The sequence below is a fragment of the Cheilinus undulatus genome, linkage group 7 (genome assembly GCF_018320785.1).
Source record: "Cheilinus undulatus linkage group 7, ASM1832078v1, whole genome shotgun sequence".
Classification (NCBI taxonomy): Eukaryota; Metazoa; Chordata; class Actinopteri; order Labriformes; family Labridae; genus Cheilinus; species Cheilinus undulatus.
Genome location: NC_054871.1, coordinates 28,604,401 through 28,631,577, shown reverse-complemented (window position 1 = coordinate 28,631,577; position 27,177 = coordinate 28,604,401). Strand labels below are relative to the sequence as shown.

Sequence of the window (27,177 nt, the reverse complement as noted above, 5' to 3'; positions counted from 1 at the left end):
TACCGTGCCGGGATCACGGAGATCATACGATCAAAGGCAGGCGCACGCTGATCGTCTCTCAATTATTTATTTTTTTAGTGCGACGTGATGAACCTAAAAAAATGTATTAATGGTTCAAAAGGCTTGTTATGTTTATTTTAGGATAATTTAGAGCACCCAACAGGTGCAGTAAGGAACCTGTATGGAATAAACTGGTCCCCAACAAGGTAATTTTTTTTGTATTTACCTGAACGACCAATCGATTGGTTGGTGCCTGGGTGCGATTCTGGTCGAAGTTTTTCTTTGGTTGACTACAGCCCTAGAAGTTACCAAGGAACCGACAGTGTTGCCTTGTTATCTTACAGGACGAGGGTGGATTCAGCAGAGTTTCTGATAGCCAAGGGTGGGTTCTTCTAGGGAAATATTAGCTCATACAACAGAGATATTGAGTGTTTTTTATCATATGGCATGTCAAATTCCAGATTTACTATGGGTGCAGCTGGAATTTTGAAGAAAGGGGGTTTACAAGCTGTATGCAAACATAAAATTGTCCTTTAGAGGTCTGATGAAACCATTCTGTGTCAGCCTAAATCAGAAGTGTAAAATCATATAGGTTTCTTTTTTGTTCAGTTTTTTCTATTGGCTTCTATTAGCATGTGAGTCAAGGTAGAGTGGTGTTTAAATATGCAGTGACTGTTCAGTTAAAGAGTATGATGAGTGTGGGAGAGCATGTCCCACCACCTTTTTCTTAACCAATCAAATACATCTAACATACAATTTCTACATAGGCCATGTCTGCAGCATTCTGTCTGCACCATGGTTTTGCTCAGACTGACAGCATACACCCACTGGGTCAATTTCTGAATGAGAGCACAGTGAATCGCAGCCCAGTGCAGCTGAAGATGCAAGATCACAAGACTGTGTGAGAAGTGAAGTTCACACAGGAACTGCAAAAACCTGTGATAACAAATATATTCAATGTTACAACATACTGTTTACAGCATGTGAACAACAGGTTGCAGTTGATGTCTGAGGCTGAACTGCTGTTCATTTTGATACTATTCTGATTTTTATTTTTTTGCTGATCTAAGGTACTCATAGGGTGAGTACCTTAGATCAGCATTTCTAAACCTTTTTTCTATAAAGGCACCCTGTAAATTTTCAAAACTCTTATGCCATCCCAGTTAAAATGCAGCAATTAAAAGACAATCTACATCCCTATGAGTGCTGAAGGATTCATGTAGTAATGAGTAACAAGCACCCTCTTAAATCAATCAAAATGCCTTTATGGAGCAGTCATGTACACCTTAAAAACAAACTCTTAATTTCTTTCAGCCAGACTAAAAGAACAACTGCACAATCCTTGCAGTGCTTTCTGACATAAGCCTATCCATTTGCTGAATCTCACACTGACATGATTTTAGGAAAAGCGCATATAAGACAGTTTTGATTAATTATGCCATGATAGCTAATGATCTGGATATTAAAGAATGAAGGCACACCTGATTGCGAGAAGGCAGCCCAGGGTAGCAGTTGAGAACTAAAGGGTAGCTAAAGGTTTTTATTTTCTACAAAGGACAAGTGGTATCACACAAAATATTGTGGTTTTCTTTCTCTGAGATTTCTCTTCATCCATGTCATATTACCACTGGGACCCTCTGACCAAATGATGACTTGTGGCTTGTGCCATTAGCAGTGACGTGATGTTGATGAGGTGTGTAGTTTTACAATTCGGAGTCTGTGCATTGTGTTTTAGTTTGAAATTAGCTGGATGCTCTGCGCACTCTTGTTCCTGTCTGACCCGTGTTGTTTGATGTGTCATAGGGCTCTGCTGAAAACAGTCCCAGCACAGATTTGCTTTTCTGGGGTGTCCTGGAGGAATCCATTCTGGAAATCCAAAGATTAACTACTAAGGATTTGCTTTGATTTGATTTGCTTCAGAGTGTGTGGTGCAGACAGAATGCTGCACAGACAAACTATGTCAAATTGAGGGTTACACAGTGTAAGTAGAGATTAGTGCCAACGTCTTGTCATACTGACCTTGATATTTAGGTTATGGTAATATTTCCTTTGTACCCTTATACTATGTTTTAGTACTGAATAAATGTCAAACCCATGTTTGCCTAGCATTTAAAAAGTGCCACCACTAATAGTAGCAGAGACCATCCTAGAAAATAAAGGTCACAGCATCAGGGTAAAGGTATAACAAGAGACATCACCTACTTCGTGTTAGACACATGTAAGAGGTTACTCATGATTTCTGAGACAACAGAGACAAAAACGTCAACACTTGAAGCAGGATGCTCTGAAGGCAAAGCAGTGATGCATGGAGAAGTGGTGTGCTAACAGGATGAGATGGGTGAGACCCAGAGTCAGTGAAGTGGGCTGTTATGCACCGGCAGACCTGCCAAGCACAATTAACAGCATGTGACCCTGTGAGAGAGAAGCTACAGATCTGTAGTAGAGTAAGAAAGCGAGAATTTGACACTCAAGAAAAACATCTAACACGTCGAGGATTATCGAGTTTCATAACACCAAACCTGTTAGCCGAGACTTGAAGCGTACCATAACGGATTTTGAGTTGAACAAATACTAGGGACAGTTATACACTGGGAGCAGCCTCGACATTTACACAGCAATTGACTACTAACCAGGAGAATAATATTACTTGTAAAAGCTCTGTATTACCCTGTTGTACAAGAGCTTACATCCTGGCAGGTTACTTAAACTGGACAGCTGACTTCGACTAAATAACTTCTCTTCTAGAAGCTAACGTTAGCTAGCATCCACCTGTTGAGCCTCATACTTTGCAAACAGCAAAACATGAAGTAAACCTTCATTATATAACGTAATACATTAAAGAAAAGCATCACAACTATAAAACGTGAAAACTGTAACCGATAAGCGGGTTAGTTTTTTTAATTCAAGGCAGAGCTATACGCTACTCAAAGCTAACTGCTCAACAAACTAACCTTATTTTCCATAGAGAAGCGGTGGTTCTTACGAGCTAGCCCTCAGTGGCTAACAGTTAGCAAGCTATACGTAACGAAAGGAGTAGCTGTAACTGAATTGACGCAACTTCATGACAAATAATAGCTTTAAGAAACTTTAGAAACGGGCTCCAGTTTTATACATTTGATACAACCCTAAAAGCCCCCATAAACGTCATACAAGAAGCCTGAAGTCGGCTGTGGTTAGCACTTAGCTGCTAGGCTAGCGGTCAGGATGCCCGAAAAGTCCATTGAGCGAAACAACGGGAGTTATCCACCTGATCCGCTGTACACCATAGCTGTCTCTTACCGTTTCAACAAGATCCAACTTTATATAACCACGTTGCATCCAAAAGGTGATAAAGCTCTTCTGTAAGTTCTATTAATGAGTTTGGCCATTGAGATCAGTAGCACCAAGTTTCCCACATTCTTGTTTTTGTCCAGTTTGGTGTCCTACTCTCACTGGGAACAATCTCTGGCATACAAACGACGCATTCCACAGGCTGATTCTCGGCTGAATCCCTACAGGGCTTGGTTCAAATTAAAGGGACACTCACTTGTTTTCTCATGTCTGTGTTTATGTGCATACGCAGCACAAGTGTCAAATATATAATAAGTAACTGTAACTGGCATGTTTAATGAATTGGGAATCGTTTCAGGGACATGGACGTGTTCATGATTTCTGGGTATTGTCTAAACAAAGCAGCAGTCTGGATGAATGCGTGGTACCCTGTGCCTTGTGAAACATGCCAGAGAAACTCTGTTTAATAAGCACACTACTAAAAACAGTCATACATTACAGACAGGACTTTTAAATTCTCTAGTCATATAATGGCTTTGTCCCTAACAGAACAGTAGGAGCAAAGGAAACTTATTTAAAGCCGTGAGTTAAAATAGTGGTTACTACAAATGACAAACTGTGTCTCTTTCTGGAAATAGTCCAGCTTAAAGAAAATGCTCTAGTCCTGCTTCCTTTTTTCTGTTAAAACTTCTTTTTCTGTTGATGTGATGAATGAAACCAACAGATCACATGGCTTATTAGAAAATCAGCCTAAAATTTACAGTAATGTCAACAAGTGTAGCATGAGGCACAGCAGCTGATAGGGCATCATTTGCTCGTCAGCTGTGTCACGAGGAAATACACAGTGGAGGAAGGAGTATCTCTTTTTAAAAGATTTGTATCCTACTTTTGCGGAGAAGGGACTCTTGGCAAAAAAAAAAAAAAAAAAAAAAAAAAAAAAAAAAATATATATATATATATATATATATAATACCACAATATAATACCAATCTAAGATTTTCTTAACTTCTGATTATTATTATCCTTGTGCCTCAAACGGGATAAGCGGTGAAGAAAAACAGATAGATGTTGATGATTATAATTTTTTTATTTAACTTTTGGGGCTTTTTGCTTTTTAGAGGGATAGGCGAGTAGATAGAGGCAGTGGGGAATGAACAACATTTGATCAGTTTCCTTTTCTTTTTTTGTTTGTTTGTTTGTTTGTTTGTTTTCGGAAGTCTGCTTGTCAGCCATTATGTGTATGTTTATGTGTCTGTACAATGATACATGACAAACACATACTCATCTGTCCAGTCCTGATGAGTATGTACACATGCAAGTCTTGAATATATGGAGTAAATCGAATGTAGAGAATTTAATGTAATTATGCTTTCTGTATGTTTTATATGATTCCCTCTCAGGGACAGGAATGGGAATTAAGATTAGCTTAAAATGCTGTAGTGTAGTGTACATGGAAAACTGCTGTTCAGTTCTCTGTGTTTACTGCATCTGTCCCTGCCCAATAAACCAATAAAACAAAATAAAAAAAAATCTGTGCTTGTCAACTTTCCACTTTAAGCTCTTGGAGAGTGAAAGATTAGAAACCTGCTTCCTGCATGTGTTTTTTACCAATCAGGATGCAGCAAATTAAACACAAACCCAGTGGTGGTCAATGACAGCACCAGAAATGCAGTATGTAGCTAAACTTGTTTAATTGTCCCCTTGTAGCTGGCTGCAGTATAGGCAATAGAGACTGATCTCATTATTTATGCCTAAAAATTACTCATATTTTGAAAAACAAACAAACAAACAAACAAACAAACAAAAAAACAACTTATACAATAGTATGATGACCCTTGCTTTATATTCACACTCGTCATTGTTGAAGCTCCTATGAGGAGTTTTTAACATTTTATAAAATATTGATGCCTATTTATGATATACAAACAAAATTCAAACATCAGTGTAAGATTTACTATTTTTGTATGATCATTTTCTATTCCTGAAACCTGTTGAGGGGTAGTTGTCAGTGACTAACCTTAATTCTGCTGAAGCAGTTTTCATTTTCAACAGCAAAAGTTCTTGATGAGCGATACATTGGCTGTAAAATCAAAGAGGTGTGAGGTTTTTGGTGAAAACAAACAATTTGCCCATGTACAGGACAAAATCAACAAAGAGATAAGAGGTATTGATTTGTCCCCAGGGGGCACCAAAAACCAAAGTTTCAAGAGGCTGCTTGGAGTTACTTTAAAATGTAAGATTAGTGATGGTTTAAAGATGGAAAAAGAGCTTCAGCTTTGAAACATTCACATATTAGTAATAATATTAAAATGATAACATATGATAACATTTGCAATTGCCATTTCAATACAATAGATGATTTTTATCGAAAAATTTCAAGAGCACTATGTAGACTTTAATTGTGGAAAATTCAAAGTTGTTCACTTTTAATTATGAATTTTAAAATATATTGATTTTTACCTTTTCTATCTTAGGCTTCAATTCCATTAGTCGGTAAAGCAAAGCAGTACAGATGTACTAAAGTGACATCATGGCCAAGATCGTATTAAAAAAGGTGCCACTTAACGAATTATTTGACTATTTGTTTTGATAGCATTTGCGGATCTTTAAATGAACAGCGCTTTAGCATAAATTGATAGACTGGATTTTAAAAAATTAAAAGATTAGGTTTAGCATTATAAGACTGCAATATTTTGCTCCACCTTTTCAATTACTTCAGTCTCTTTTCAATTCATTTGAGTGATAACTATGCTCTTTTTTAGAATGGATGTTACCATTGAAAAGTCCCCCCCCCCTTTTTTAAACTATACAATGTTTATAGGGTCCATTTTCTGATTGAGGATATTTCTCTATCCAGTCTTTGTGAAGGTGTCTTTCATTAGGTAATGCAGGCTTATCAGCTGACTTGTAGGTTTCATGTAGTGGTTTCCAGGGCAGCAGAAAAAAGAAGCCACAATGTGTTGAAATATCCTGCACAGGTCGTACACGTGTCTGGTTGCCTCCAGACACTGACTTAAACTTTCCCATCATCAGAAATTGTCCAGCACACAGAAGACACAGGAGGTTTAAGACCAGAAATGAAACATTCTGTAGATTCACATGAACAACTGACTAAAAACTGAGGTTTTTATCCATTGGATGAACAAGTAAGCAGTTGTGCAAAAGTGTGACCTAACATATAGATGCAGAGTGACAAAAGTGCAAAAAAAAGTGTGCGTCTGTAGCACTTCAGTGGTTCAAATGCAAATGCGAAGAGGAACTAGAAGGGAACAGCTATGTCTTTTTACCCTAATTCTGTGAGAGAAAATCCCTTTCAATAGGAATGGAAAACTTCTGTACTATCTGCCATACCACAAAAATGTCAACAAGTATTAAAAATCAAGTCAGAAATAGCCACTAATTGCTCCTAAAAAGAAAGTTTAAAAAGAAGGACATCATGACTGTTTTATGTTTACTTTAGTTTCTGGTCAAGTGTGTGAGCTGTTTGTTTGCTTGAGTGTGGTCAAGTGAACTTGCATGCAGTAGTATGGGCAGAAATAGATTTGAGTTTGTGAGTGGAAACAAAACACCCGTGCACGTGTGTCAGGCTAAGAACAAGGTGGCTGCATGTACATCTGTGGCTGCGGTGTTACTCACTCATGCACTGCAGGCCATGCTTTTTCTGCAGGGTCTTGCTGCACAGTGAGCAGGTGGCACAGCTGGAGAAAGCACCCGGTACCAAAAAATGGCTGTTACTGCTGCACATTTTGTCTTTGGTCTCTCTCTCCTTTTCCTTCCCTTTTTCTTTTGACTGCTCTTTTTCTCTGTTCTTACCCTGCAGAGAAACGAAAAAGGCAAACAGACAAAACTTTTTTTTGCATTTAAATATTTCTTAATATTGAGATGAAATATCTATTTCCCCACAGGTTAAAAGAAGAATTGTTAACTACATCTTTGCAATAAGCTGACCTTATCTTTATTAAAGGAGCCAGTCATGCGGTTCCTCAGGGAGCTGAGCGTCCTCTTCACCTTTGTGCCTTTCTCCACCTTCTCTATGCGATCCTCCTCTTCCTCGTTTCTGTACAGAAAGGCAGAAAAATAAAGAAGAGTTAAAAAATACCTTTAATTTATATCAGCAGCCTGATGTGAACATGCACCCATGCATTTATCTAAGAAATTTCCTATGAAAGTTGGTTAATTTCAATAGTTTCCTTAGGGTTTCAACACTTTCTGATAAAAGGATAATGAACAGGTTATTGTATTGCAGTGTATTAACTTATATCATTTTGATGAGAAAACAAAGCTTATTTTCTCATTGTAATGAGAGCATTTTATGGCAATCTAGAAAAATTCAATAGGTAGATCACTGTAACAGACCAGATTAAAATATTGCACACACTGTTGAGATAAGTTAAGCATGTTTCCATGTTTTTTGTGACTATGCAATCCTGGATATATGATCTCAAAAGCAGTAAAACAGCAGGAAATGACTTGTTTAGGGATGCACTATATTATGAGCATAATATCGGTATTGGCAGATATAAGCCTAAAAAGTTAACTATCAGTAGGTATGTTGGTTGTAAATACAGCTCTATTTAAGTTATAAATATATGCCACAAGAACAGAAAAAGTTTGTGGAGTTTTAGGCAGGATCAACAGACATCTATTAACTGAAGTAATTATTTACATCTACATTCCTCAAATTTTAAATTGTGTTTAGGGAGTGACGTTCTCTGTTTATCCTTAAATTTTAAAGTCACTCTTAAGTTTAAGCTCTGAACTACTTACATAAATAATGGTATTGGTATTGGAACAATTGAATTTTTTTAAAAATATCGGCATATCGGATATCAGCAAAAGTCCTTTATCTTGTATCCTTAGACATTTTATCAAAGGAAAACAGAGAAAATAAAATGTATGGATGCATGTTGGTGTAGGGTTTCTGTAGTCATCATAATGTTGTTTTACTCTTACTTAATTGTTCAATTAGAAATTACAACATTTAGTGGGAAACAAGTTATATAACAGTTTTCACATCCTGTAAACACAGTTCCTGAAACAAGGGCCCTGTTTGTCAAAATTGCATGCACAAAAAACTAAAATCACAAACCCAAAATATAAAACTTTGCAAAAACACTTTATTCAGAATTAACTCTTCTTAAAAAGAAACTTTTGCTTCCAACTCTCCACATGAACACCAAATAAATAAATCTTTACTACAGAAATTGTGCACAACTGTGCTAAATCTAGATAACTCTTAACATTTCTTATATTTGAAAGCTATGTGAATAGTATAAAAACACCATTACTACATGTCTTTGAACTTTCATTTTTAGTGTATTGTAAATACAGTATGAACACAAAATCTCATTGCTTTTAAGATTGAACTATAGCTGACATGAACATAACTACAGCATACAATATTTCCATTATAGTTTTTTTTACAATTCCTGAAAGCTAAAATAATAATAAAAAAATTTAAGGGGTAGGATAAGTGTAAACTACATCATGTGTTGTTGACTTATGTGGTTAGTTACTTGTGTCCTTTTAAAATATGAGGTAAGCACACTTTACTAAGTAACATGTTTAAAAGAAAGATATCAAGTCAATAACTTAACAAACAAACAGAAAAACACCAGCCAAGATTTACATAATTTTAGAGCTGGATATCCCACTCATACAATACTAACATGGCTAGTGATTTCTGTGTGATCTGATTGGCATATCTTTACGCAAAGAGCTGTCAGTGTGATGTTTTGCAGAAGTGTGAGAATGAAATGTGCCTCGGGTTCTGCAAATGTCACAGGCTGACATTTTGTTCCTTGTTTGTCAAGTTTCTGTAAATGGATACAGTGCCAGTGAAAAGTATTCAACCCCTTGGATGTTTCACCCATTTATTGATTTTATAAATCAGCCATGGTCAATATAATTTGGCTCCTTTGGAAAAAGAAAACAAAAAATAATTTATGCTAAAGTGGAAACAGATTGCTACAAAGCACTTAAGTGACTGCATTAATATTCACACCCCTTAAAGTCCCTGACCAACAAAGGTCCAGCCATTTGGTGCTATAGTCTCACAGTTAGTGAAATGGGGATCACCTGACCGGAGTGAGTATGTCTCAAGTGACTGTAGGATAAAGACACCTGTGCCTGGAAGGTCCAGTCTCTGGTTAATCAGTATTCCCGGCTACCATTACCACACAGAGAACAAAAGAACACTCCAAGCAACTCAGAGAAAAGGTTGTTGAAAAGAATAAGTTAGGGGATGAATACAAAAAAATCCAAGGCACTGAACATCCCTGTAAGTTTAATTAAACCCATCATCAAGAAATGGAAGGAACACGGCACATGTGTAAATCTGTCCAGATCAAGCCATCCTCACAAACTGAGTGACCATGCAAGAAGGAGACTAGTGAGAGAGACCATCAAGACCCCTATGACTATTTAAAGGAGTTACAAGCTTTAGCAGCTGAGATGGGAAAGACTCTCCATAAAACAACTGTTACCAGGGTTTGTTACCAATCCAAACTTTATGGAAGAGTGGCAAAGAGAAAGCCACTGTTGAAGAAAACTCATGTTAAATCTTGACAAGAGTTCACCAAAAAGCATGTGAGAGATTCTTTGGTCTGATGAGATCAAACTGATGAGTTCTGGTAGACACCAAACACTGCCCATCACCACAAACACACCATCCCCACGTGAAGCATGGTGATACACAGCATCATGCTGTGGGGATGCTTCTCGGCTTGTAAAGGTAAAGGCTAAAATGAATGCGACAAAATATAGGAAAGCCCTGGACAATCTTATTCAGTCTGCAAGACAACTACAGCTTGAGAGGAGATTTTTTTTCCGGCAAGACAATGACCCAGAGCATACAGTAAAAGCTACAAAGAAATGGTTTAAAGACAACAAGGTCAATATTCTGGAGTGGCCGAGTCAAAGCCCAGACCTCAATCCAATAGAGAATCTGTGGCTGGACTTGAAAAGGCTCAGTCCCCATGCAACCTGACAGAGCTTGAGACGTTTTGCAAAGAAAGAAATAAAATTGTCGTGTCCAGATGCACAAGCCTAATTGAGACCTATCCGCACAGACTCTTTGCTGTGATTGCAGCCAAAGGTGCTTCTACTTAATTCTGACTTGAAGGGGGTGAATATTCATGCAGTGGCTAATTTAACATTACATATTTTTGTTTAATGACACTACTTTGTAGAAAAATGTTTTCACTTTGACATTAAAGAGGTTTTTGTTAACTTTGAAAAAAAATCAATAAAAGAGTAAAACATCCAAGGGGTGAATACTTTTTTTTATAAGATTTATTTTTGGGCCTTTTCATGCCTTTATTAGAAAGAGGAAGGACAGTGCATAGACTCAGAAACAGGGAAGAGAGTAGGGAGGGACATGTGGTAAAGGGCCACAGGCCAGGTTCAAACCCAGGCCACCCTCACACATAGGTAACGCCTTAAACCACGCAACCATCTGCGCTCCCAGGGTGAATACTTTTTATAGGCACTGTATCAACCTTTAGTTTTAGTGTTTAAGCACTGTTACTTTTGAAAGTTTAGATTACATTAATATTTTTTAGCTGCTTCTGACACTGATCAAGTTTTACATGTAGATGGTCAGAGTCATTCTAAAAGTAGGAAAGAGACATTATTGATAGAGCATATTATTGGCCAATATTTTTATTTGCCTTTTTAACTTCCATAAAGGTTGAAATGCCAGCAGTTCTAGTGTTCTTTAACAGGACAGTACTTACTCATTAGAGAGGAACTCATACCAGGTGACATTTCCTGAATCTTTGGTTTCTGATCTGCTGTTCCTCTGCTTTGCTCTGTGTAGGAACAATAAAATGGTGTCAGTGGACAGCATTTGCAACAGAAAACTAGCCAAATGATAACCATATAAAAGAGATTTATCACAGCACAAGTCAAAGTATTGTTGTAAATAAATCCTGAAAGTTTGCTTTCACTCAGTCAGCTGGTTTCATATCACGTGAGGTTCGTGTCAAGAAATAGATTTGTGATTTGTGTTCTTGAGACTTTCTTGGGGAGTGAGGGAACAGTTTGTCAGTGCGCTTGCAAACACATGTGCTGAAGCCATGCGTGCACATACGTGTAAACACAGCCCCACAGTGCAGAACCCTCCCTTGAGTCCCAATGTGGATCTGTTGTGTTTCTGAACAGTGAGAGACTTTTCAGTAGTGATAGTAGCGACAGACACCCCTCTCCTGTTTACTTACCCATGGTACAGCTTTAGCTCCTGCAGAACTTTCTGTACCATCAGCCTAAGACAAACAAGACACCAAGGCTAAGTGAGGGAGAGGAGATGAGGAGTCTGCTGGGAGCTGGGTGTCAAATTGTTTTTGAGGGACACATCCTTCCTTGTCTGCAGTGTCGACCAGAGAACACATTTAATACTCATGTACACACACACACTAAGGGGCCATCTAGGGAGCTGGGAGAGAGGACTGTGGGAGGAGGAGGTTTCAGATGTATGACATGGAGCAGAAATGTCAGGGGGGAATGGGGAAAGCCCATCTGTTACGTGGGAGTTAGAAAGATGTACCAGACTATGACAATTTACAGCTACAGAAATGTATGTGAACTATTACACTAAACCAGCCAAATGCTGCAGACAGGATGAACAGGATAAAAATAATTGTAAGCACTGGCCCTCTGTGAATCGAACCAGAGGTTATTTCTTTCACAGTGATCAATTTTGAGTTGTCTTAAAGCCACAAAGTGTTGGGTCACATCAGAAATTATAATATACACTTACATATGGCTTTGTCCCTCGGTAGAATGAAGGTTTTCCTCTGGGTCAAACTCCTCTGCTGCATGAGAGGGCAACAAAGAGGTCAAAATTGGCACAAAAAAAAAAACACATAAGCTGACATGTGATCTACAGGAATAAGCATTCAGCCCCACCTCCTGCTGCCCTGGCGGCTTGTTTGGAGGTCTGGACGACTCGAGAAATGTGTGCAGCACGGGAACATTCGTCTGTGGCAAGAATTTCCGAACGCGAGTACAGATGCCTGCCAGGCATGCAACTGGCCTGAAAGCATTGAAGGATAAACATAAATACATCACCCGAACATTTATTCTACCTCCGACCCCCAAACACAAAGCAGCAGTACCTCTAATGATAACTTTTTCCAAAAGAGCTCTTTATCATGTTAGTCTGTTTGAACATCAGTGATGGTGCACATTTAAAGACTCAGACTTTTCAGGAATTAAGGTTTATAACTTGTCACTGTTGCTTTAACACCATAGTACTGACCCTGGCTCTGGAACAGGGGACCCTCTGTCTGGGGCCATCCATCTCATCTTCAGGACATGCTGTACAGTTGAATGTCTCCTGCTGGCTTGCCTGGAAGAGGCTCTTCTGTCCCTCTTCATTATCATCCCTCTCTCCATCGCTGTCCATGTTCATGGTGTCCAAACTCAGTCTGGTAACACAGCAAGTAAACAAACAAACAAAAAAAACACACACACACACACGAAGCAGCTGGTTAACCATGCAGTGACATGTGTCTGCTAATCAAACCAAAGTGTAAGACACGTTCTGACCTATGTTTATTTTTTTAGTTGCCTTTTCAATGTCTTAATTTGGCACCGTGTTTATGTTCTCACCCAGAAGTAGAAGTAGACTGATTATTTCAAGAAGCTGAGAACAACCACCAAAGCCACAGGAGACTCAGCACATTTTTTAAATTAAAGAGAAAGTGAGCAGTGCTATAGCAAATGGTGTAATTTAAATTATCAGGTATTCCTTTTTTCTCATCAATCCACACTGAGTATCCCATAATGACTGAATGAAAACAGAATTTAGGTTTTTGTTTTTTGCAAATTTACTAAAAAGAAAAAAACTAAAATAGAACAGTGATTTAAATATTCAAACCCTTTTAAAAACACTTGAAATTTAGCTCAGGTTCCTCCAATTTCTCTGGATCTTTGCTGAGATGTTTCTACACCTTGATTGGAGTCCACCTGTGGTAAATTAAATTGATTGGACATGATTTGGAAAGGCACACACCTCTCTATAGAAGACCTTGCAGCTGAGAATGCTTATCAGAGCAAAAACCAAGCAGCCCTCCTCCACTCAAGGCTTTATGGCAAAGTGGCTGGATGGAAGGTTCTCCTCGGAGCAAAAAACTCCAACTGAAAACCAAGTGGGCTTTCATGTGTTTAGTACTGAGGAGAGGCTTCCGTATAGCCACTCTGCCATAGGCTCATTTCAATGAAGGGCTGCAGTGATGTTTGTCATTAAGAACTTTGTCCCATCTCCACACAGGATCACTGGAGCTCAGTCAGAGTGACCATGAGGTACTTGGTCACCTCTCTTACTGAGGCCCTTCTCCCCAGTTCAGCCAGTCAACCAGTTTTGAAAGGGTCCTGATTGTGCCAAACTTCTTCCATTTAAGAATAATGGAGGCCACTGTGCTCTTGGGAATTTTCAGTGCAACAGAATCTTTTTTATAGCCTTTCCCAGATATGTGCTTTACAACAATCCAGTCTAAGCTCTGCAGGCAGGTCCTTTGACCACATGGTTTTAGCTCTGATATGCATTCTCAGCTGTGAGGCCCTCAATAGAGAGGTGTGTGCCTTTCCAACTAATGTCTAATCAATTCAATTTACCACAGGTGGACACCAAACAAGGAGTAGAAACATCTCAGCAAAGACCAAGAGAAATGGGAGGAGCCTGAGCTAAATTTCAAATGTTTTTGCAGTGTCTGAAAACTCATGTCAAAGGGATATTTCAGTTTTTTTATTTTAATAAATTTGAAAAAAAAAAAAAAATCAAAAATTCAGTTGTTACTTTGTCATGAACGGGTACTGAGTGTAGATTAATGAGACAAATATAAATCTAATTATATCATGACTATAGCATTAGGATGCACCATAACAAAACTGAAAAAGTGTAGAGGGGCCTGAATACTTTCTGAATGCACTGTATATGCCTAAGACCAACCATGAGAAGGGAAAAGGGTGAGGCTTTCTGGGGCCTATGGTGGTTAGCAGAGACAGGGTCCATGCTAAATTTAATCAATGATAACTTCTATTTAAACCTAAATAACATATTAATATTACAGAAACAACATATATGCATTTTATTTCTTGTTGCCTCTTTAAAAATGTAAAGTCCCTCTTCTTAAAGTAGTTTGAGCCTTTGCTTTTGTAATATTAATGACGTGGGCAGGCTCATTGGACTATGATAGTAATGTAAGTGTATTTAGCCAAGGCCTAAGCCAAGGGGGCAATGTTGCCCAGAGAGCTGGCGGTACAGCTACCGAAACATCCTACCAGTTCTTTCCAGTGAACTCACCTCCTCCCCAGGTTAATCGGGGACACAGGGACACCCCAGCTGTGCCTCCGAGATGTTGACATGGATCGGACCAGAATAGGAAAGCTGTCAAGGTCTGGTTCTCCACCAAAATCCATAGCGGGTTCATCCTTAATTTCCTCCAGTTCTGTTTTTGTTTTTTCAGTCTCCATTGACCCCAATAGTCCATTCAGATTTATCGTCAAATTAAGTCCCACTGCAGGGCCTGAGGAGTTACCACTGTCAATGATGCAGCCTGGCAGTAATTCAGGACTTAGCTGAGTGACAACAAAGTTGTGCTGGAGATCCTCCACTTGGTGTGTATAAGTGGTGTACGGTGGTTCATTTCCCTGAGGAACATGTGTGGTCAAAGGAGTCTGTACAGTATGGTTGACAGCAGAACTGTCTGTGTCTGAAGACACCTGTAGGTCAACAGTGAGAGGTTGGCCTTGTGGCACTGTGGTTACTGTGGCTGCAGCAGGTGGTGAAGCTGGCTGTGAAGCTGGTATCCCTCCCTCTAGGTCTTTAAAGTATTCAGAGTCTTGTAGAGAAGAGCTGAGGCCCAGCAGGTCCTCCAAACTGTTGTTCACCTCTGCAAAGGGGCAGTCGTAGTCACTGACTACTGAACATGTATCCTGTGGCCAAGCAAGGGGCCAAGAAAGAAAATTAAAAAGAAGGGAAAAGACAGAGGGTTAACAAGATATTCAAAACATCAGCTCCATTAAAAAATTCAATTGGCTCAAAACAAACTTAAAAATAAGGGGACCAGTCAAAAACATCAAGAGAAGGTTTAAGTCAATGCTGATGTGCCAAAAACTAGATTTCGCTCTCTGATCCCTTTAGGTAAGCTCCAAAAGCAAGTCAGGCTCCATAAAGGCCAATGCCAAAATGCTAAACACAACATTCAGTCTGTTACAGTTGGGTTTTGTAACTTCTTTGTAGCCCATGTTACTTTCATCACAACTTTTTGAAGGCTAAAATGTTGTTGATCATACTTATCAAAGTTAAGGCTTGGAAGTAGATTTTTGTTTTTCTGTAGTCAAAGTGATGGATGGACTGATTGGACATTGCTGTCTCTGGAGTCATTCAACATAATGGTCTGCAGGAAAAAGCAAACAAGTTTCATATAACAATGGTCAGAGTCAAGATTATAGAGCTTTACCTGGTCATTATTCCTACCAAAGAAGACATCCTCAGGTATTGAGGCGGGTGAAAGTGATGAAGAAGACCCTGTCCCACTGGGACGCGGGACACCTTGTTGAGTCCCAGGAGAACCAGAACCACAGGGCTGACTACATGGTTTGCACTCAGATGCTGAAAGATAGTAGATGTGGGGTTTGTCAGTTAGATGTCCTTAAAAATGCAGTTATTTCAGCTTTATCATAAGGAACAAAGCACAAAAAGTAAAACGTAGCTATTTTCAACAGCTGCTTAACACCTGTGTAATCACTTTTGAGTGGTGGAAGAAAAGCTCAGTTCCAGCCCCTGCTCCAGTCTCAGAATAAAAGCTCTCTTTACATTTCCATTGCCTAAACAGATTCCTGAACTCACATGATGCCACAAACCGCTGTCACCACTGCAAACTGTCTGGTGGGCCAGCTTTAGTCTCCATGTCAGTATGGAGATCATTCAGTCAATGAGCTTTCAATGGTCTAAGACGCTATTTTCCTGAGCTAAATAACATTGAGGCACTACAGTGAGTACATCCCATGTGACAGAAATGGGCACAAAAAAGGCAAATATTGAGTGTGGAAACACATACCTGAGGCAAAAATGCTTGGCTATTACATTCTTGCATTTCCCATAAATATAAAAACAAGCATAGTGTATCATGACAGCTGAAATGTCTGTTAAGGCTCCTGACTATAATATGGATGGTTTTCAGCCACATTATGCCCTTCTGAGGAGGAAAAAGCCACAGCTCCACAGGTTATATAAGGCTCATTTCATAAGGGACGCCTCCTGTGAACCTGAGCCTCAGTCTAAGCCTGCCTGGCTTCACAAGGCCTGAAAAGATTTGCTCTCTTTCTGTTTCTCTGTGAAGGTAAAAGTTCTGGTCAAAACTTCAAACCGGTATCCTGCTGAGAAATGCTGAGAGAGACTATCAATGATATTTCGAGTGTACATATTTTCATCAAGGTGATCTAAGTTTGGCTTTAATGATGCACCATGTGGCCTAGGATGTCAAGTTTTTAAAACAAAGTTGACAATTTTAGTTATTACAGGTATTAGATTCTCACCCAACAGATGAAAAGCAACATACATGTAGTATGTTTCCATTTCTGTTTTTCTGGGATGAATGATGCGCTGTCACTGCAGGACACAAGATAAACTGGATAAAAAATGCCATTCTAGGTCATTCTTGTCAGATTACCCACAGTCTTCGTAAAAGTTGTTGATAAAAAGAAGGAATAAAAGCAGCTTTTAAAAGTTATCATCTAATCCACAATGAATAAATTAGTTTCAACTTAATAACTGAACAAGAGCTTTTCCACTAGTGCTGGTATAAGAGAGGATAAAATTAGTGGGACTTGACACAATGACTATTAATTAAGGCTGAACGATCTGAAAAAAATATCTAATTGGTATTATTTTGACTCATATTGCAAATGTGATATGAAATGTTATACTGAAGGGAATGTTCATTTTTACATCATTCTCATTTTTAATAAGAAAAGCATTCAAAATTAAGGAAAGTGGGATTTTTTACAAACTGTTCTTGAGAAAAATAACACTTTAATGTTTGCATGGTGTGTTGAGCATAACAGCTCTACTGCAAAAAAATTGTACTAAAATTGTTTTTGGTGCACATTTAATATTGCACTCTCTGCAGTTTGAAAATTGCAGCAGGCCATAACAGGCCATATTGTAAATGTCAAGTACTTTCTCATCATTCGTATCAATCCACCTAAACTAGATGTTCTTAATACAGTAAGTGAATCTTTCAGCAGACAGTGTTATTTCTGATTAATCTATCTGGTACAACAGCATGATAAAACATTCACATATGTTCACATAACTTAAGAAGCTGCTCTCTGGTAACAACCAACACAAAGTAGAAAGAATGCAGGAGAGTCTTTGGGTTGCTTTGCAACACATCAGTGTGAATGAAGATGTAGAACTATATGAATTAGTAAAATATTTTGAAACTTTAGTTCATGCAGGATGCAGGGGTCATGTACACCCAGCTGCAACTGGCTGACAGCCAGCTGATTTTAATGATTGTCTCCCAGCTCTCACAGCAAATCACAGCTCATCCTCTGAACAAGGTGGTACTTTTAAATATAACATCCTTGACACAGATCCCTGCTTAATCGATGCCATCACACCAAACTGCTGCTGGCAAAGCTTCACCTCCCTGACCTCTGTCATACCCTTTCTAGCCTGAAGCTTTTGTTGCAGCCTTATATTCACTTTCATTATACTACAGAGTAGATTGCAGCTTTATTACATTTCTGTATTCAATGTGCATTGTCATTAATGTGTCTGACCATAGGCACATTTCTGCCGTGTGCACCCTGGACAGTCAAAGCATGCTGCTTGACCAACCCAGGGAGCATCTTATGAGCAGAGCCTTTACTGCCAGTTAAAATTATATATCTACTTTACAATAAACTGTTATATGTATGGCAAGAGGGTTCCAACTGAAGTTTCTATTTTTAACTTTTTATCTCCTATAATTTTGTAATCAAATCATAGAAAACAGAATCACAATCAGGAAGAAGATGTTGGACTGAATATCAGCACTTCTGCGATTGTTTTTGGCACTCTGCCTGCAGCTTCAAGCTTCTGACCAATCACAGCAGTGCTGATACTGGTGGCCTGGCAGGCTTTTATGTCAAATTCTGATCTTACTGATCAAATGCCACAGGACATACCAAGATTCAAAAACCAGGCAATGTTTTTTGAAACTTCTGTCTCTACTTTGGTGAGCCTATGTGAGTTATAGCCCCAGTTTCCTGTTCTTAGCTGACAGATGAGGCACCTGAATGTGATCTTCTGCTACTGTAGCCCATCTGTTTCAGGGTTCAAAGAGCAGTGCTGTCAGAGATGCTATTCGGCTGAAGTTGGTTGTAATGAGTGGAGTGGTTATTTGACTTCTTGTTGCCTTTTTATCACCTTGAACCAGACTGGTCATTCTCCTCTGGCATCTGCCATCAGAAAGGCCCTTTGTCCAGAGAACTACGGCATCTTTCTCTTTTTCAGACTGTTTTCTGTAATCTTTAGAGATTGTCTTGCATAAAGATCTCAGAAGATCAGCAGTTTGTGACATATTTAGACAGGCCCAATCTGATACCTATAACCATGGGATGTTCAAAGTCACTTAAATCAGTGGTTCTCAACGTGGGGGTCAGGACCCCTTCTGGGGTTGTTGAGCACTGAGAAAAGGTCACCAGATGCCTTAAAAAAATTAATAATATATTTTTTTTAAATGGTTAATAATTGTATATTTTATTATTTCTTATTAAAACATATGCATAAAATTGGTCAATAAAAAAATAAAACAGTCATTGGGGTGAGATTTATGTTGAAATCAAAATCATGTTTAACAAATCTGTAACAAGTAAGCCTGCACGTTAACAGATTTGGCCTGGCTCCTGACAAACCAAAGACTGGGCCCTCCCTTTCTTTGAATTCTAATGTTAAAAGTATTTATTCCACTTTTTAGCCACTTTCTCAAGTTTTGCCACTGTTCGCCATTTTTCATCAATTTTGCAAAATTTGCGCCCTTTCTGGCTTTATTTTGCTTCTTCTAAACCTGTTTTCATCACTTTTCGGACTTACATTTTGCCATTTAGTTTTTTTGCCACTTACACCCTTATTCACCACTTTTTATGCCCATTTTTGCCTATTTTAACCACATTCACTAATTGTTATGCCCCTTTGCCAGTTTAAATCATTTCTGCCACTTTCTGCTTTTTTTCAGCCTCAGTTAACCCATTTTTTTCGGTTTAGACCAATTTTTTTCCCCTACATTTCCACCTTTTCCACCCATTTTTGCACCTTTAAACTCATTTCCGCCACTTTTTAATCTAAATGCGACCACTTTTATCCCATTTTTATTATTTTCAAGAAAAGGAATACACATTTTTAAGATGGCTATATACTTTGGCACAAATTATTTAAAAAAAAAAGGTTGTTTCTTTGATAATAGTCATTATTCATGTAAAAAAAAAAAAAGTATAGATATCACAACGTTATTTAATAATGATTCCGGTTGGGCCCCCAGTATGGCTGGTCCCCAGAAAGCTCTCCTCTTTTTCCTCTCATGGACAGCCTTGTCTGCACATTACTATTTTTGAATATGCATGACTGTGTTTAACCACATTCAGGTACAGTGGGGGTCCCCGGTCTCTGGCACCTTTATTTTGGGGGTCGCGTGCTGAAAAGGTTGCTTGAATCTCAGTAGCTTCCTCACAACCATACCTGCATACATAAATTGGCTGATATCTGCACTGATGAGCATTTAAAAAGGTATCTCTAATAAACTGGCTGACAAGTGTATATGGGACTTTTAAAATATAATCCTTTTGCATGTGAAAATAGCTTACTACGTCTCCTTTTCATGATGTGATATTTTCGTATAACTACAGGAGACCTCAGGTATTGATGCAGGATTAGATAAAACCCAGACAGACCACAGTCTGAGTCCTGCACTGTGTCCAGTCGTAAAGCAGCAGCATCCACCCTTCTCTTCAGTGCAGCCAGAGATGCTCTCCCATAAACATGCAGACTGAAACACTGTAGATCTATTTTCTATTTGAATAAATCATCGGCATGGCAGTCCCTGCTGGAGGGAGAGTTTGTTTGTGTCCAAATCCCACACATGTTTAGTGTAAACTTAGACGCTCAGTACAGACAGTGCAGTGGCTGCTTGATGCTTTCTTGTACTGCCGCTGTAGCCTTTTATGGTTGGCCTTTCATATCTGCTAATGCATCACACGAGGATGAAACATCAGTGTGTGTGTGAGCGCATGCTTAGGTGTGTGTGTCTCCATAATGGTTTTGGCACTGTCAGTGTCAGCTATTTTCCACACTGTTTGGCTCCACATAACAAAGGAGGTCTGCTACTAAAACTAACGACAATTATCAGCTATTAAATCACCAGATTACAGTAACGCCTTGCCTAAATCTCTTTAAATTATGACTCTTAATGTTCACTCATTCACTCACTTAATGCTCTTTATAAACAGCTATTTTTGTGCTTCATACTGTTTCTTTTTTCTCTGTATAGTGTTTCTGAGAGAGTAACTTCTATGTGGCAACCAAGGGATTCTTTTTGTGCTGCTCTTACTGAGGTTTTCCCCATTTTTTCCCTGTTGTGTGATATTTTTTAGACTTTTTCTTTCCAAATAAATGGTCTGGGTATAGAGAGTGTCATATGTCTCATGGACTGGAAAGAAGCATTTATGATATTGGGCTATATGCACATAAAAAATGACTTAAAGCTACAGAAGGAGCTCTGGGTTGTGTAAATTTTGGTGCCCCCCTTGAACAAACAGTTGTCATTTTTCTTTGCAGCTCTTGTCCTGTTCAGATTTAAAGAGTGTTTTCTGAATTTCCTGGATGAAGTTACACTGATGCATGTCTTGTAGTCATGTGCCTTGGTTAATCAGTATTGGATGGAGATTTACTGTGGATATGGGCTGCTATCAAGACTGGACTGGATATGCCACAAGTAGCTGCATACACAAAAAAATCCATACATACTACAGGGCAGAGCATGGAAATATCTTCTGGAGGCAGAAGGGCACATGTTTCTTATACCAGTGGTCCCCAAACATTTTTCCTTGGAGCCTTCCTTGTATCAAAGAGAAGCTGAGCCCAAAGAATTTATGAGATTGTGAATCCGGATTTAAATTTTTCAAGAAGTCAGAATTTCAACTTTTTTAATCTCATAAATATTTTTTAAATCTCTAATCTCTCTAATTGCATTTTTTTAATCTCATAATTGCATCTTTTTTCTCATATTTTTTTCTTTTGATCTAAGAATTATGATTTACTGTATCATAACTATGACATTTATCTCATAATTTTTACTTTTATTTCAGTTTGTTTTTTAACCATAATTTTGTATTTTTGTCTCAAAATTATCTAATCATTTTGACTTTTTAATGCATATTTGTGACTATTTTATATATTCAACTTTTTTCCTCATGATTAGGCTTCTAATTTTTTATTGTTCTTTTTTGTCTCATCATTTTTTATTTTTAATCTCATTATTATGACTTACTGTATCCTGTAATTATGATATTTTATTTCATAATTCTGACTTTTTATTTCATAATTTTGACTTTTTCCTTCATAATTCTGCTTTTATCTTATACATTGTTTTTGTCTCATAATTTTGAAGTGAGATTTTTTTGAAGAAATGCCTGACTTTCATGTTTTTAAGTGGCAGAAATGGGCTTCCATAGTTACCTGCCAACAAGTAGGAGAAAAACAGAAACAGTATAAAAGCACTTTTTTTCTTTTAAGTGACAAAAGGGAATTTAAAATTTTCCTTACAACTTTAAAAGGTAACTTACTAAACTAATGGATAACTTGAACTACATAACTAACATGTTTCATTAGACATTGCTACAAAAAAATGTCTGAGTAACAGAGTACTTTGAAAGACATCATTTGATGCATGTCTGTGGTAGCAGGTTCAAGTATTAAAAGTTAAAATACTGAAAATTTTCCCTTGAAAAATCAACTATAACACAGAAGTTATATACTGAAGGCTTTCATGCAAGCTGGACAGATTTTCATGGTAAAAAAAGTTGTAATGTTTCTTTTGAGAGAACTATTAATACTTATTCTTAAGTTATATTTAAAATACCATATTTTATTGAGAGTAATGACAGCAAAATAAAGACAACTGTCAGTCTGTACATATTCAGTAGGAAAGCTGTAAAATGATGTGTAAAAATGTTTACAGATGACCTTTTTTGTGCCCCTGTCTCTGTAGGTGTTAGATGGGCTGCGTGATAGACACGCTAACAGGAAGTGAGGACATGTGCTCACCACAAAGCTCCCCATACTCCTCACACATCTGCACAGTGACATGACCGTCACAAGAGGAACTCAGGCATCATAACATATGGTCAGTTGATTATTGACAATGTGAATGACGTGTTAGCACAATGCATGCTGATTTAGATTGATGAAAAGATTGTCCAAAGCTGATTCTTTGATTAAAGAAGTTTGTATGACCAAAAACTTTCAACATGCACCCTTTGTTAAGGTCCTTTTAGCTCACACTCAGAGACATACTCAAGCCATGTTATCTAATTACAGATGACACGATGATCACAAATATTAAAAGATATCTTTCTCTATAGTTTGACTTTTTGCTGATTGATAAATACAGTGTTGGTTAAGTTCACTCTGGCCTGACTTATTCTCTGACTAGAGTATAAGAGTGAGCCTGTGTGACAGATGTGTTCAGGTGAAAAGCGAGAATACAGCGGCCGTTAGATCAGAGGTTGAAACACATCAAAACAACTGTCATCTCACAGATCAGCTTTGATCACAAATTCATCTCTTTCAAAGTACGCTGCAACACAGATGCCCCGGCTGAAGCGAAGTGGAAGCAACCTACACAACTCCTTTATATGAAAAATAAAAAGAAGTAACATATCTCTGGGGACACAGAGGACACAGTATGAAGTAATTGAAGATGTGCCTGTTACAGGGCAAAGCATAGCAAAGCATAAAACTCCTACTATTAGAAGTGGGGGTTTCTTAATGGATTAGTCATAACTACACTACACCAAGCGTCATTAAGAAGACAGCTCATTTAGGCTGGTAAAGCTGCAGGTTACAATTTACAATAACAGACTAATTTAACCACAAATGCAAAGAGAAATCTCTTATCTTCAACAATTAGAAATGACTCATTGTCACTTATCTTGCCGTCAATTACCATGGACCCAAAACAAGTCAGAACAATAAAAACCACCCAACACATCCACCTAAGGTCACATCCAGTGCTGCCTCCTCTCTTTTTACACACTTAGTCTCTCCCGTTCTTGTCATCCTACCCCAAACTACCTGAGGTATGTTTTTAAAAATCACATTCCCACCCTACCTCTCTTGAACGACCATCTCTTCATCCAGAGTTTGGAGAAAGATGGCCAGGAGTGGTTAAGAGGAGATTCAGCCATACCAGCAAAGCAGCGCAGAGGAGGGAGGCCAGCTGAGACTAGAGCTCACTCACACTGGAGCTCTGGCACCCAGCAAGAGGAGGGGGGGGGTGTGTAAGAGAGAGAGAGAGAGGGCAGGACGGGATAGGAAGGACAGAGGGAGGGGAGAAGAGAGACAGAGAGAGAGAGATGGTAAGGGAGAGGGCGCTTCTGCTGGCTTGGATCACCTCAGGAGGAAGAAACAAAAAGCGTAAAGTGAGAGAAGGAAGAGAAAAAGAGAAGTGAAGGATGATGGGATTCATACACACAAAAAACCCTGTTGGCACAAACTCTGTTGTGAGAATTCCCATTAGAGACACATCCTCTTCTAAAATTCTCAAGTTTTACATAAATTAACCCTTTGAAGCCTGGAATAGGAAGGGAGAAAATAAAAATTAATTCATTTGATTTTCTTATTACTTTCATATATCTACAGAAGCCCTGCATGGACATAAATCTGTATAGTTTGTTTATCAATTTTCTCATGGTAGTAGGCTTATTCACAGTGCTGTTTCAAGCTGTGATATTTACGCCTCTATAATGTTTCTCTTTCATGAATGTCACAAAAGTGTAATGAGTAGATAAGGGGATCCCCATCCTGTGCCAGCTTCAGTGCTTGTAGTGAAATACCTGCAGAAAGTGGAATACTCTTAATTTATCCTTCATATTTTTGAACCTGCCTGTCCTACAATTGTTTTGTTGTACAGTTTTGCAAGGTCAGACGCAACTTTGGAACAAACAAGCTGATGGGGCTAGCTCTTAGCTACCTTATACATTGGTGAGGCAATTTTGGTCCAGGCCTCTCCTCTGTCAGTACATCTTTGGTCTTTTTTTTTTTTTTTTTTTTTTTTAACAGTAGACAATAAAACAACGCTCGTGTTGTTGCCTCGAATCAACAAGTTGCTCCTCCATTTCTGACATCAACCTGAACTTTATGCTTCATGTTTACCATTATTGCCAAGGCTGTGTTTGTAAGAGAGGTCTGGCTGCAGACGGTATATCTCTGAAAGCTGCTATCACACACTTTTCATCTGAGAGAGAGGGATTTTTAAAATTCCACTTTATAAACAAAGTCTGGCAGCTACATTCATAAAATAGCAACTTGCAAACATTATAGACTTAGCAACATTTCATAAATGAAACAGAGAAAAAAGTCAGAGGTCAGATCCTAATTAACATTACTACATAATCCAATGTAACTAAGCTAGCTTTAGATTAAATATCTACATAGCTTACTGCTTTATGAGCTTAGCTTTAGCTATGTTAGCCATGTAGCTATGTTAGCTATGATAGCTACATTAGCTGCATAGCTACATTAACTATGTAGCATATGCAGCTAACGGAGCTGCTTAGGCTACACTTGCTGGGTTAGACTGTTTTCATGAAGGACAAGCATTTTTCCTTTAAGCAGACTATTTACTCAGTTAATAAATGTTTTGTTATTAGTAATTGGTATTAGAATATAATACTAATTTTAATACAGTAGTTGTCAGCAATGAACAGTCTGAAGCCAGACTGTCTTGGTTTTTGTTGTGCTTCCCCCTTTGGTAAGCTTACTTCCTGATTGGCCACTGTCTCATTCCAATTAACAATTCTGCTTGTGCCAGCTCAGCTGTCCTCAGTGTTCCTCCAACACTACAGGATTTCTGATCATGAATATTAAACATGTTCAGTATTTACAATCTGGAGCTGGAGCAGCTCTGATTGTCTTCCAAGCAGCCTGGAGAGGGAAAAAGTCACTCTCAACACATCAAACACCACTTGATAATCTGGCAGGATAATCTTTAGAGCCATCTGATAAATGGGCTTTTGCTGACTTTGGTCAGGACAGGGGAATCAGGCTGACAATCAGCATGATTATATTATAGTATGTACCCAGCTTCAGAGATAATTAATTACAAAGCAATGCACTAGGGTTTTCAGGTTACTTTTTGTAGCTTTGTAATGCTAGAAGAGGAGATTTAGAAGTAGGTAAACTGTATGGAGAAGATGCTCAGTGTACCACAGAGGCATTACAGAGGTGAAACAGGATCAGTGGAGCCAGCGGGAAGCACAGCAACATGTGTTTGAGTGTCTGGCTTTGTTCTCTCACACTCCTGTAACACTGAAATTCAATGGTAATAAATAGACAGAGTCACCAAATACCATGCCATTTCCCCAATCAATCTGAATGTTTAAGGTAGAGACTGCAATGTGAAAACACCTGATCAATTTCCAGTTGTTTCTAGAGAACTTGACCAATTAATCTCATTATCTTGAAATAACAGCACTAGTTTTCCCCAGGTGATAAGTCAAGTTATTGAAATGTCAAGAAAATGACAGAACACATCACAGGACCACAGGACTTGACGAGATAAGTAAGGCATAATCTTAAGAAAACAGCCTAAATGTTTCTCCTTATCAAGATAAAATGGAGAAATATATTTGGATACATGCAGGGCTTCTAAATGTATCTTATCAAACTCCCTGAATTTTTATCTCTTGAGCTTCCCAGTCTTAGTGTTAGGAATGACTGAACTTGCAACCTTAAGGCATTAAAACAGTTGTAGCTGCATCTGGGTCAACTGTAAGCTTACTCCAGCTGCAGGGGCCCAGTAGTTTCCATGTTTTAGGTGTGCTTGGTATTTTATGTAGCACATCAACCTTTTTGTGTGAAATGCCTCAATCAAAACAGAAAAAAAGCTTCAGAAAACAAAGTAAAACATCATCAGACTGATTTATAACATACCATTGTTTTGGGGAAACAGTAAAGAGAAAAGAGAGAAGGAAGTAAACGCAATGAAATCATATAGAGAAATGATACAGGCAGTTTTATTCATATTCTGAGTCATAGGGCCTAAAGTTACCACATCCTCAGCTTAGAAGAAACACAAGTAAAGTCTTAAAAATCAACAAAAAGATAGGTTGTGCAGAGGAATGATCACTACAGAGAACGTTTCTCTAGCTGCTTAAGCATGTAGACGCAGAGCCTGACAGTGGTTGCAACCATTGTGCTTCCTAATTTGCACAAGTGTAACTACGGATGACCGTCAAGTTCAGCTCACTGCACATCGAGCAGAAAAGTCTCCTGACTTTCCCACAGACAGAGAAGGCAGAGCACTGGCACGAATAACGCAAGAAGTGATCTATTAAAAGCAGGAATAGCTCACATTTCAAACAACGATGAAGCATGACTATCACTTACTTGGAGAAAAGAAAAGCACTGAAGATTTGTACTTACATTTACTGATAAGAAAGAGGTGGTGGGCAGCTGTAGACCAAGACAAAGGAGAAAAAGCTGTTTCGAAGTCCCTTTAGGTCTGACTGTGTTTAAACTGTATGAATGTCGGTTTCGCCCTCACACGGACTGCACAGCCAGCTTCCTCTTTTTTCTTTTTCTGAGCAGCTGAGAAAGATGTGCAGCTGAGAGGCTCACAGATACATTTTCACACCACA

At 38.5% G+C, this 27,177-nt stretch overlaps 1 protein-coding gene across 4 annotated transcripts in view; it reads right to left on the bottom strand.

The window, feature by feature from the left end:
* arhgef18b (rho/rac guanine nucleotide exchange factor (GEF) 18b) overlaps positions 1-26,969 on the bottom strand; it is a 67,918-nt gene extending 40,949 nt beyond the window's left edge. For 2 of the 4 annotated variants that reach the window (XM_041790811.1, XM_041790812.1), the window contains exons 1-10: positions 23,649-23,769; positions 15,735-15,886; positions 14,576-15,207; positions 12,530-12,698; positions 12,178-12,304; positions 12,029-12,083; positions 11,490-11,534; positions 11,007-11,081; positions 7,219-7,327; positions 6,907-7,084 (exon numbers count right to left, since the gene is read on the bottom strand). In XM_041790811.1, the coding sequence (XP_041646745.1) occupies positions 6,907-7,084; positions 7,219-7,327; positions 11,007-11,081; positions 11,490-11,534; positions 12,029-12,083; positions 12,178-12,304; positions 12,530-12,698; positions 14,576-15,207; positions 15,735-15,886; positions 23,649-23,724 (1,618 nt within the window). In that variant the 5' untranslated portion in view covers positions 23,725-23,769. Of the gene's footprint in view, positions 1-6,906; positions 7,085-7,218; positions 7,328-11,006; positions 11,082-11,489; positions 11,535-12,028; positions 12,084-12,177; positions 12,305-12,529; positions 12,699-14,575; positions 15,208-15,734; positions 15,887-23,648; positions 23,770-26,962 lie in introns of those variants that run through there. The other 2 variants (XM_041790814.1, XM_041790813.1) reach the window with 2 other exon arrangements.
* Between the last annotated feature and the right edge of the window lie 208 nt (positions 26,970-27,177).